We start from the raw sequence: 13,667 nt of genomic DNA, 5'->3' as shown, positions 1-13,667 counted from the left end.
ACAGTCGGAACCATACAACATTTATCAATTAAGTTTGCTGTCTTACATGGGTGTGGTCTTAGTACCCCAAAACAATTATAATAATAAAGTCAGAGATCACTGATCACAGACCACCATAATAGATATGAAGCAAACATATGCTGTTAGAAAATGATGACAAGAGACCTGCTCAATGCACAAACCCTCAATTTGAAAAAGCAAACAAAAAGTGCAGGCTTTGTGAAGTTCAATAAACTTTTTTTTGTTTTACTATGCTCTTTTACTATTAAGAATAATAAATTTACTATTTATTATAATATATATTAATATATAAATAAAAATTAATTTATTTATTAAGCATAATAAAACAAGGTATGCCTGTATTTTAATAAATTGGGTATTATCTTTCCTCTGTTTTCTTTTTACTTCCATATGGGTCTATTTTTCAACTCCAGATCTGAAAGCCAGTTTCTTCATATCTCACAAAATGACAGGGTTACCAGATGATCTTTATGAACTACTCCAATTAAAAAATTCCATGACTTTCTGTAAGAACTACTACATAGAAAAACAAAATTTCCTAAAACAACACTCTACAAATCATCTGAACTATGTTTATATTCATGTGTAAAAGACAAAATTTATACAACCAAGGATGGTAAATTGATTTCATCTTGAATACACATTTGAATTCAACTCATCAGAAATGACTGCCAAGAATGGGAAATAGAGAACATCTAGGCTCTAAAGAAAAAAATACCATATGAAGTATAGAGTTCTACCAAGAGAGAAGGAATGAAAACAGTGACAGAAGTGCCAAATCTTTGCCATACATGAGACTTACCAAACTCCTAACAATGGTTATTTTTATTTCTGGAAGTAGATTTATGGCAAGGAGGTTTTTATTTTTTAACTTTATACATTTCTATAGTGTTTGCATTTTTTTAACAAGCCATGATTACTTTCACAGTCAGCAAAAAACCCCACAGATATTTTAAACTTGTGAAAAATATTGCAACTTCTTAATGAATATTTAACAGTGATATAGTTCTAATTCATAACCATAACTATAAACTTATAATTTCCTTAAAATTTTTTCCAAAAGAAAATTCTTACAATTTAGATTTTAAAAGATTTGCAAAAGGAAATAAAATCATACTTGTTTGGACATTCTTTAAATATTATTCTTAATATATATGCCGTAATACTATATACTACTATTTTCTGAAGTCATCAGGAAAGCACGAAAATAAACTAAGAAATTAGGAAAAAAGTGGATTCAGCACTTTTAACACTTACAATTCAATTTCAACCATGCCTTTGGAACATCCTCGCTTCACAAAAAAGCCAACCTAAAATACAAAAAAAAGAAAGAAGAACTGAGACATGAGATGACATTTCTAGAGATTTAGCAAAGTCATTTCTAAACAGGTTATGATCCTTTCAATAACTACTTTGTACACCCATTACCATTACATTCTAAATGTACCTTTCCCAGACTTGAGCCAACTATTTCCTCCTACAAATAATAATAGTAATATTAGTTACACTTATTAAACCTCTATGTGCCAGGTGGTTAGTCCCTTACCAAGCTAGTGAAAAAGTAAGTGGCAGAGCAAGGATATGAACTCAAATAATCTGACTCAAGCCTGTATACTTCGTTAACCACGACACTAAACTCTCAAGAAAGAAGAGAAAGAGATCAGTGGGAAAATAGGTCACGAAATGATCACAAAAAGCTCTATCAAACTCTACCACCACTGAAGACTCTACAAAGTCACAGGTTAAATACAACATACTAACAACCACTATACTATTCTTTATCCTATTATTATTAAATATAATAGTTACCAGGCATCTTTTGAAAAGGAGCAATACTACAATTTACATGTAAAACAGACATATTTGAGCTATTTTCTATATGTATATGAGCATAAGCATGAAAACAGACCCTAGGCCTAAAAAAAAAAAATCAAATTAGGCCTTAAATCATCCGAATAAATAATACCAAAAAAGGTAGAAAATATACCTTGGAAATATTATCTTTTTAAGTAGTGGGGATGACAATTATAAGTACAAGAATTAACATGTATTAGGCATCTACTACATACCGGTATAGTAAGCACTTTACATATTATTTTACCATTTAGTACTTACAAGCAAACTTATGAGGTACATGAGGTATATATATCATATCTGTTTTATACACACACACACACAAACACACACACACACAGACAGACATATTTGTTTTATAGATGATGAAACTGAGGCCCAGAAATGTAAAAAATTAAGTCTGCTCTTAAAACTAAGATTTAGAGTTTAAGGAATAAAACGTCAATGTCTAGGTAAGCTCGTTCTACATTTTTATAGACAGTGAATTATACAGCACACTAAACTGTTGAAGCTGCCTTGTGGAGATCATTCTTCTACTGCCTGAGTGTTGGTCCCTGTTGGTTTTCAGCCAAGTTTCTCCCAGGATACAACAGTTATCAAGGAAGCATTCCACATCTCATGCCTGGTCACTGTCAAGTACAAAAGCCTTTGGACAAACTTTTATGTCACCTTGATTAAATAAAGAACAACCACAAAATTAAAAAAAAAAAAAAAAAAAAGGCTTTGGAACAAAGTTGAAGGGCATTCCCAGCTTCAGAGCTCCAAGAGAAATGAGCTCTGTTTTACCTTCATCACAGCTCAACTTCTCCCTTACCCTAATCCTCCCTTTATTCTCACTCCTTTATAGGGGTGTCATTTCAACTCTGCCAACTACAAGTTCTTTGACCTTGGCCAGGTGACTTAACCTCTGTTTCAGTTTTCTCATAGATATGGTAGGTAACGGCAACTTTGTGAAACTGCTATCTACTCATCAGCTTGCAACAATTTAAAAATACTTGTTACCAAAGGGAAGGAAAAAAAAAATCAAGAGGCACTTCTTGCAAATGCTCGTGGTATATTTTTATATTAACATTTAAATAAAAATACAATATTAGGGGACAAGAAACAGTCCGTGCTCGGGTGGGGGGCAGGAGTGTGGCTGCGTTGCTGACAGGGTGGCACGTTCACCTGCCTCCCACCCAGCCAGGGGCCTCCCCTCCCTCGGCCCGCCTGCCCCTGCACCCGGTGGGCTAAGGCAGCCTGGCTGAGGGGCTGGTCCTGCCGCCTTAGCACTGGGGCCCGGAGAAGTGGGGGAGCCTGTCACCCAGGAGCACAGCTAGGGAGAACAGGCCCGGCCCCATCTGAGGATGGCTTACTGGAGAGGAGAAGGCCAGCCCGCTGGGGCTGGGGGGCTACATGGAAGAAACAAGCACACACAAGAAAAAAAAAGAAAGATGGCGGCTTAGTAAGATGCGCGGATCTTAGTTCCTCCTCCAGAACAGCTACTAGGGGAACAGAAACGATACAGAACAGCTCCCGGAGCCATGACACAGATCAAAAAGACAGCGTACCCCATCCTGGAATGGCTGAATGGCTGGGAGAACCCGCTCCGGTGAGATCGCCGAGGGGCGTGGGCTTCCCCGGGCGGGGCGGTAAGCGGCTGGAATTCCTCCCTTCCTCCTTCCCGGGTCAGCTGGCAGAATTGGGCAGGCGGGCCCCTCAAGCCGCGGCGGCTGGAGCCCCACCCACACGTGGCCCCCCGGATCAACTGAGAGAATTGGATCGCAGATCCCCAGGCCGCGGAGAACGGTGACCGGGGTCCCTTCCAAACACGTGACTCCCCGGTCCAGGCTGGGAACGCTGCACTCTCCTGGGCCGCGGTGGCTGGCGTGCTCACGCCACGCTTGGCGTCCCGGGCCGACTAGGAGATTCGGACGGGCGCTCTCCCGGGCTGCGGCGGCCGGCGACCCTCCGCGCGTTCGGATCCCCGGGCCGGCTGGCACTCTTCCAAGCTGCTTCGGCTGGCGAACCTCCCCCATGGCGAGAGTTTTCCAAAGTTAAAGGACCCACAGCACCTTTTACTGGTGGGACCCGCAGACAAACGTGTGCCACGAGCACCAGCTACTGGGCAGGATAAGAAAAACAGAATCCAGAGATTTCACAGAAAATCTTTCAACCTCTTGGGTCCAACACCCAGGGAAATCTGACTAAATGCCCAGATGCCAGCAGAAGATAACGGATCACGCTCAGAAAATTGAAAATATGGCCCAGTCAAAGGAACAAACCAATACTTCAAATGAGATACAGGAGCTGAGACAACTAATGTTGAATATACGAACAGAAATGGAAAACCTCTTCAAAAACGAAATCGATAAAGTGAGGGAGGACATGAAGAAGACATGGGCTGAACAAAACGAAGAAATAGAAAAACTGAAAAAACAAATTACAGAGCTTATGGAAGTGAAGGATAAAGTAGAAAAGATGGAAAAAACAATGGATACCTACAATGATAGATTTAAAGAGACAGAAGATAGAATTAGTGATTTGGAGGATGGAACATCTGAATTCCAAAAAGAAACAGAAACTATCGGGAAAAGAACGGAAAAATTTGAACAGGGTATCAGGGAACTCAAGGACAAAATGAACCGCACAAATATACATGTTGTGGGTGTCCCAGAAGGAGAAGAGAAGGGAAAAGGAGGAGAAAAACTAATGGAAGAAATTATCACTGAAAATTTCCCAACTCTTATGAAAGACCTAAAATTACAGATCCAAGAAGTGCAAGCACCCCAAAGAGAATAGATACAAATAGGCGTTCTCCAAGACACTTACTAGTTAGAATGTCAGAGGTGAAAGAGAAAGAGAGGATCTTGAAAACAGCAAGAGAAAAACAATCCATCACATACAAGGGAAACCCAATAAGACTATGTGTAGATTTCTCAGCAGAAACCATGGAAGCTAGAAGACACTGGGATGATATATTTAAATTACTAAAAGAGAAAAACTGCCAACCAAGACTCCTATATCCAGCAAAATTGTCCTTCAAAAATGAGGGAGAAATTAAAACATTCTCAGACAAAAAGTCACTGAGAGAATTTCTGACCAAGAGACCAGCTCTGCAAGAAATACTAAAGGGAGCACTAGAGTCAGATACGAAAAGACAGAAGAGAGAGGTATGGAGAAGAGTGTAAAAAGAAGGAAAGTCAGATACGATATATATAATACAAAAGGCAAAATGTTAGAGGAAAATATTATCCAAACAGTAATAACACTAAATGTTAATGGACTGAATTCCCCAATCAAAAGACATACACTGGCAGAATGGATTAAAAAACAGGATCCTTCTATATGCTGTCTACAGGTAACACATCTTGGACCCAAAGATAAACATAAGTTGAAAGTGAAAGGTTGGGAAAAGATATTTCATGCAAATAACAATCAGAAAATAGCAGGAGTAGCTATACTAATATCCAACAAATTAGACTTCAAATGTAAAACAGTTAAAAGAGACAAAGAAGGACACTATCTACTAATAAAAGGAACAATAAAACAAGAAGACATAACAATCATAAATATTTACGCACCGAACCAGAATGCCCCAAAATACGTGAGGAATACACTGCAAACACTGAAAAGGGAAATAGACACATATACCATAATAGTTGGATACTTCAATTCCCCACTCTCATCAATGGACAGAACATCTAGACAGAGGATCAATAAAGAAATAGAGAATCTGAATATTACTATAAATGAGCTAGACTTAGCAGACATTTATAGGACATTACATCCCACAACAGCAGGATACACCTTTTTCTCAAGTGCTCATGGATCATTCTCAAAGATAGACCATATGCTCGGTCACAAAGCAAGTCTTAACAAATTTAAAAAGATTGAAATCATACACAACACTTTCTTTGATCATAAAGGAATGAAGGTGGAATTCAATAATAGGCAGAGTGCCAGAAAATTCACAAATACGTGGAGGCTCAACAACACACTCTTAAACAACAAGTGGTTCAAAGAAGAAATTGCAAGAGAAATTAGTAAATACCTTGAGGCGAATGAAAACGGAAACACAACATATCAAAACTTATGGGACGCAGCAAAGGCAGTGCTAAGAGGGAAATTTATTGCCCTAAATGCCTATATCAGAAAAGAAGAAAAGGCAAAAATGCAGGAATTAACTGTTCACTTGGAAGAACTGGAGAAAGAACAGCAAACGAATCCCAAAGCAAGCAAAAGGAAAGAAATAACAAAGATCAGAGCAGAAATAAATGAAATTGAAAACATGAAAACAATAGAGAAAATCAATAAGACCAGAAGTTGGTTCTATGAGAAAATCAACAAGATTGATGGGCCCTTATCAAGATTGACAAAAAGAAGAAGAGAGAGGATGCAAATAAATAAGATCAGAAATGGAAGAGGAGACATAACTATTGACCTCACAGAAATAAAGGAGGTAATAACAGGATACTATGAACAACTTTACGTTAATAAGTACAACAATTTAGATGAAATGGACGGGTTCCTGGAAAGACATGAACAACCAACTTTGACTCAAGAAGAAATAGATGACCTCAACAAACCAATCACAAGTAAAGAAATTGAATTAGTCATTCAAAAGCTTCCTAAAAAGAAAAGTTCAGGACCAGACGGCTTCACATGTGAATTCTATCAAACAGTCCAGAAAGAACTAGTACCAACTCTCCTCAAACTCTTCAAAAAAATCGAAGTGGAGGGAAAACTACCTAATTCATTCTATGAAGCCAACATCACCCTCATACCAAAACAGGCAAAGATATTACAAAAAAGGAAAACTACAAACCAATCTCTCTAATGAATATAGATGCAAAAATCCTCAATAAAATTCTAGCAAATCGTATCCAACAACACATTAAAAGAATTATACATCATGACCAAGTAGGATTCATCCCAGGTATGCAAGGATGGTTCAACATAAGAAAATCAATTAATGTAATACACCATATCAACAAATCAAAGCAGAAAAATCATATGATCATCTCAATTGATGCAGAGAAGGCATTCGACAAGATTCAACATCCTTTCCTGTTGAAAACACTTCAAAGGATAGGAATACAAGGGAACTTCCTTAAAATGATAGAGGGAATATATGAAAAACCCACAGCTAATATCATCCTCAATGGGGAAAAATTGAAAACTTTCCCCCTAAGATCAGGAACAAGACAAGGATGTCCACTATCACCACTATTATTCAACATTGTGCTGGAGGTTCTAGCCAGAGCAATTAGACAAGAAGAAGAAATACAAGGCATCAAAATTGGAAAGGAAGAAGTAAAACTATCACCGTTTGCAGACGATATGATACTATACGTCAAAAACCCGGAAAAATCCACAACAAAACTACTAGAGCTAATAAATGAGTACAGCAAAGTAGCAGGTTACAAGATCAACATTCAAAAATCTGTAGCATTTCTATACACTAGCAATGAACAAGCTGAGGGGGAAATCAAGAAACGAATCCCATTTACAATTGCAACTAAAAGAATAAAATACCTAGGAATAAATTTAACTAAAGAGACAAAAAACCTATATAAAGAAAACTACAAAAAACTGTTAAAAGAAATCACAGAAGACCTAAATAGATGGAAGGGCATACCGTGTTCATGGATTGGAAGACTAAATATAGTTAAGATGTCAATCCTACCTAAATTGATTTACAGATTCAATGCAATACCAATCAAAATCCCAACAACTTATTTTTCAGAAATAGAAAAACCAATAAGCAAATTTATCTGGAAGGGCAGGGTGCCCCAAATTGCTAAAAAACCTCTTGAGGAAAAAAAACGAAACTGGAGGTCTCGCGCTGCCTGACTTTAAGGCATATTGTGAAGCCACAGTGGTCAAAACAGCATGGTATTGGCATAAAGATAGATATATCGACCAAAGGAGTCGAATAGAGTGCTCAGATATAGACCCTCTCATCTATGGACATTTGATCTTTGATAAGGCAGTCAAGCCAACTCACTTGGGACAGAACAGTCTCTTCAATAAATGGTGGTATCTTTTTAACCTCATGAAAGTTTCCATACAGCATTTTTTTTAAAGCCCAAGTATTTTGAATGGGTTCATATATAAAAAGATAACTTGCTTCAGCCTTGTAACCTTACATTAAATTTTATGCCTGGTCAAGAAACTTGTAATACATCAGTGGGATAATAATATTGCAACATTCATAGTAGTTTAAGAAAAGAACCATTCCAGGTTTTTTAAAAAAATATTCAAAAGAGGGTGGCAACTCAACTCTCAAAACTTTTCTAAACATGTTTTTACTTGAAATATTACATACAAAAGGGTACAAACTTCATGAATTATATAAAATACTAGTTTAAGAAACTGAACATTATAGTATCTGTGACCCACCAAATAGCATCCTTTTCTCTCCTTAACAAATTTAATCTCTAAGCTAATTTGTTGATCATACTTTTGCTTTTCTCTAGTTTTACTACAAATGCAAATGTATATAATCCGAAATATTAAATATATTATTTTATCTGGTTTTGACTGTTTTAGAAATAAATTATTACACACACTTTGGCAAGATGACCTTTTTGTTTAAATTGTTTTTGAGATTTATCCAATCAGTATTTTTTTCTGTTTTCACTGTCAATTTTATTTGACTGCATCCCTATTACAAACAATACTGCTGTAAATATTTGTATAATTTTACCTGGTATAAATGTGTAAGAGCTTTCTAGGGTGTCTAGTATAATCTGTAGTGATTGGGCTTGGGCTTACACATATAGAGATTTACTAAGTAATGTGACATCATCTTTCAAAGAGATTATATAAATTTATATTCCCACCAAGAGTGCATCAGAGTATCCACTGCTTCATATCCCTTCAAACACATCATTGTAAAATTTTAATTTTTGTGATGGTTGTACTGTGCCATGGTTAATGTACAATTCTCTGACAATTAATGTAGGTGGACATTTTTTCATATATTTACTGGCTCTTTGGGTTGTCTCTTCTGTGAGATATCTGCACATTATCTGCTGTCATTTTTTTCTAAGCTGTTACTAGTTTGCTTATTATATATACTGGATACCAATCTTTTGCTTTGTTTTATATGTATCTTCTCCCAATGTGGATATTTTCTCTCTTTTTTTGATATTTTCTCTTTTTAATGTATCTTTTGATGAAAAAGTTTCTTGATTTTATTATAGTAAATTTCTCAATATTTCCTTTCTGATCTGCACTTTTCTCATTTAAGAAATTTTTCTTCAACCCAAAGTCAGTAAGATAATCTCCTTTATTACCAGTATCTTCTAAAAATTTTTTTGGTCAATCACATTTAGATCTTCAAGTCACCTGGAATTGATTTTTTTTTTTTAATTTCCAAGCACATTCCAACAAGAAGCCACAAAACAGATTTCAAAGTTTGGCATGGGTTACAGTTCCATGATTCTTTTTTCTAGCTACTCCAAGACACTGGAGACAAGCAGAAACATCAATACAGTGATTCAGTAGTCATATTCATCTGCTAAATCCCATCCTCTCTGCTACACTCCCCACTCCTTAAATAACTCATATACGTAAAAGCAATACATTTTGAAGTACACTGCAACAATCAGCCATAGAGAAGACTTCAGAGTTTCATCTGGGCCCCAATCTACAACCTTAGGTTTTTATTTCTAGCTATTCTAAGGTACTGGAGGCTAAAACAAATATCAGTATATTGATTCAGCACTCGTACTCACCTGCCAAACTGACCCTCTCTGTATAACTCTACCAACACCCTTGATCCCTCTCCCATTCTTCAGGGGCATTTGGGTTATTCCCATTCCAATTTTTTTCATGTTGGAAGGGGCTGTCAATAAAACAGGATAGGAGGATGGAACTAGCTGATGTTCTGGAAGAGCTGGACCCTCCGCATTTCAGGACTTTTCTGGTCCAGGGACCCACTGTGAGGTTGGAGGGTTTAGAGTTACCCAAGTGCATGGAACTTTTGCAGAATCTTATATAATACCCTATTTATTCTTTATGGATTGGCAGGAATGGTTTTGGTTGGGATTTGGCAAGTCACAACAGGAAGCAATGTTCAACTGAAGCATGCGTAAGAATGACCTCCAGAGTAGCCTCTCGACTCCTTGTGGACTCTCTCAGCCACTGACACATTATTTGTTACACTTCTTTTCCCCCTTTTGGTCAGGATGGCATTGTCATCTCCCACGCCACCAGAGAGACCTTCATCCCTGGATGTCATGCCCCATATAGGCAGGTGGGCAATGCTTCACTTGCAGCATTGGGCTTAGAGAGGAAAAGGCCACATCTCAGCAACAAATGAGGTCCTCCGAGGTGACTCTTAGCATATCTACAGGGAAGCTAAGCCTCTTAACTACATACATAAGCTTCACAAGAGCAAGCCTCAAGATCAATGGCTTGGCCTATTGATTTGGGTGTCCTTAATGTTTGGTAGAGTATCTGGGGTTTCCCCAGTGAAATTAATAGTTCCATAATTTTTCTCCCATCCCTCAAGGGACTTTGCCAATACCTTTTGACTATTTGCTTAATATACTCTGGGATGTATACAGGCATTACATTAAGCTATGGATTAAAGGCCCTCATTCTTATTCTGGGCTCCCTATGTTTGGATTATTTAAAGGATCTATCCAGACAAGTTGAGTTAGATTATGTGCTACAGAAAACCTAGGTTCTGGACATAATAAAACTTTCTTCCTTTGGTCTCAAAGAGTGGGTGAAGTTCTAAAATACAGGCAATGTCTTTCTTAGCTCTGTATTCTGAATTACCTTAATCCTGACCTGCTCAGCTTCATTCTTATCTCTAAATATCAGGTTATATACATATATAAAACAGCCTCTCAAAATCCAGAAATAACAATTACCACCCCAGGCTAAATTTGACTGCTATAAGAGCTTACAATCTAGGCCCCAATTTTCCTATACATATTTTCTAAATGAGATCATACAATATCTGCTCTTTTGTTTCTGGCTTATTTTGTTTACCAAATGTCCCACAGGTTCATTCACAATGTTGCATGCCTCACAACTTCGTTCCTTTTTGTAACAGCACTGTGTTCAATCATCAGTTTATACCATTGTTCAGCAATCTACTTCTCTGGAATTGATTTTTGTTTAGAGTATGTGGATGGGGTTCAATTTCATTTTTTTCCTTTCGTGGATAATCAATTGTCTCAGTTGTTACTATTTACTGAATAGTCCATTTTCTACAAAGCCAGTCCTGTCATAAAGCAAGTTTCTATTAATCATGGCTTCTTATATGGACTTTTTATTCTGTCCCATTACACTGATCTATGGTATATTCCTACACCACTACCACAATTGTGCTATTTTCTGTAACTTCATATTAAGTCTTGTTATTTGATAGGTCAAGTCTGTCCACTTTGTTTTTTTTTTCCTTTAGGAACATCTTAGCTGTTCTTATCCCTTTGGCCTTCCACATAAATTTTAGAATCAGTCTGTATTTGCTATAGACATTGAACATGTAAATCAATGAAAAGAATGATATTTTTATACTAGATCTTCCTGTCCATTAAAATCTCTCCATTTGCTCAGATCTATTTTAATGTTTTAAATAAATTTTTATAACTTCTGCACATATATCTTACGTATCTTCTTAGTTGTCATATCGCTCCTGTAAATGTTATCTGTTCTTAACTGCATTGTTAGTGCATAAATATGGAACTCATCTGCTATATAATCTTATATCTAACAATCCTGATAAATTTCTATATTAATTCTTTGAAAGGTTTGCTCCAGATTCCTCTGTGATTTTTATAAACATATATTACTCAAATGGCAGTTTTCTTTCTTTGTTGCCAATCTGTATACCTTTCCTTTGTCTAACAATGTTGAAAAAGGCAATTTCATTTTGTTCCTGAGTTTTGCCAAACAATTTTATAGACAGCTTTTATGAAACTAAGCATTCCTTTCTATTTTTAATTTGCTAAGAGGTTTTAATCAAAAATCATTGTGAAGTATAAATGAATACTTTTTCTTTATCTATTGAGATGATTGTGCAGTTCTTCCCCTTTTACCTCTCAATGTGGTAAATTATGTTAATTTTCCCTAATACTCAAGGAATTCTCATTTAGTAAATAAATTCACCTTGATCATAATATATTATGCATTTTATATATTACTGGATTCAACTTTTTTTTTTTGAGATTTATGCTTTCATATTTCTGATGAGGTTGGCCTGTAATTTTCTCACCTGATTCTTGACCGATTTTGGTAACTATTCATATTTTCTGAAAGACTGTGTAAGATAGGAATTAATGCTGTTAGAACTAATGTTGTAACTGTCTTTGGTGTTCTCTTTATTGAGAAAATTTTGTCACCTGATTTAAGTTATTTAATGTTTTTTTCTACCTAGAGTCAGTTTTGATAATTTATATAGTTACAGAAATCTATCCAGTCATAATTGTTTAAAAACTTAAACTTTATCTACATTACGTTGTTTATAATGTCCTTTTATAATCTTCTATATCTCTGTCACATCCTTGTCATGCCTCTGTGGTAGTCATTAGAGCAGTTCGTGAACATACTGGTTTTCCTTCTGAACCTATGGAAGGATATACTCACTCACTCCTTTTGAAGCAAGGTATGGCTATGTGACTTGTTTTGTCCAATTAAATGTGAGTGGAAGCACCTTTTTTTTTTAAACTTTTTTTTATTAATTAAAAAAATTAAACAAAATATTAAGATAACATTCCATTCTATATATACAATCAGTATTTCTTAATATCATCACATAGTTGCATATTCATCATTTCTTAGTACATTTGCATTGATTTAGAAAATAAAAAGACAACAGAAAAAGAAATAAAATGATAATAGAGAAAAAAAGATTATACATACCATACCCCTTACCCCTCGCTTTCATTTACCACTAGCATTTCAAACTGAATTTATTTTAACATTTGTTCCCCCTATTATTTATTTTTATTCCACACGTTCTACTCTTCTGTTGATATAGTAGCTAAAAGGAGCATCAGACATAAGGCTTTCACATTCACAGAGTCTCATTGTGAAAGCTATATCATTGTTCAATCATCATCAAGAAACATGGCTACTGGAACACAGCTCTACATTTTCAGGCAGTTTGGAAGCACCTTTTTCACTTTTTCAGAGTAAATTTTAATAGCCAGCTCCCTTTCCCTTGAGCAGGTGAGCATGAAAGTATATGATGAGATAAACCCTCCATCAGCCTAGGGCCCAGAGTGACCACAATGAAACTATACACAGTGAGAGCAAGAACTGACCATTTGTTAAACCACTGAGATTTTTGGCACTATCTGGTATCACAATATCTTAACTATTCCTGTTCCCTTTTTTCTGCCAATTTTTTTCTTTCTTCCCCTTAATCTTCTCAGAAGTTACTGACTTCATTAGCCTTTTTAAAGAGCAATTTTGAATTTGTGCTTACTATGTATTACTATTTACTATTTTATTAATTTCTACTCTTATTTTCAATTTCCATTAAGATTTCTTTTTTAATACAATTTTATTGAGAGAGATTCACATACCATATAATCATCCCAAATACACAATTAATGGTTCACAGTATCATCACATAGTTCTGCATTCATTACAATTGATTTTTGAACATTTTCATATTCAAAAAACAAGAGTAAAAACAAAAATAAAAAAGAACACCCAAAACATCCCACATCCTTCATTTCCCCTTATTACCCATTTATTCTTTTGACTTTATTTTCTAACTCATCTGTCCATACACTGGATAAAAGGAGTATCTGTTACAAAGTTTTCACAATCACATGATC

The 13,667-nt window shown here is 35.9% G+C and overlaps 1 protein-coding gene across 4 annotated transcripts in view; it reads right to left on the bottom strand.

Annotated features, from left to right (window-relative positions):
* Positions 1-13,667, bottom strand: part of SMC5 (structural maintenance of chromosomes 5) — a 135,617-nt gene that overhangs the window by 105,729 nt on the left and 16,221 nt on the right. For all 4 annotated transcript variants that reach the window (XR_013170486.1, XM_077148414.1, XM_077148411.1 and 1 more), the window contains exon 3: positions 1,279-1,331. Coding sequence is in view for 3 of the 4 variants with exons in the window: in XM_077148414.1 (XP_077004529.1) it covers positions 1,279-1,331 (53 nt within the window). In the remaining variant the exon portion in view is untranslated. The remainder of the gene's footprint in view (positions 1-1,278; positions 1,332-13,667) is intronic.

This window comes from Tamandua tetradactyla, chromosome 2 (assembly GCF_023851605.1).
Source record: "Tamandua tetradactyla isolate mTamTet1 chromosome 2, mTamTet1.pri, whole genome shotgun sequence".
In the NCBI taxonomy this organism is placed as follows: Eukaryota; Metazoa; Chordata; class Mammalia; order Pilosa; family Myrmecophagidae; genus Tamandua; species Tamandua tetradactyla.
This window is presented reverse-complemented; position numbering and strand designations above follow the sequence as displayed.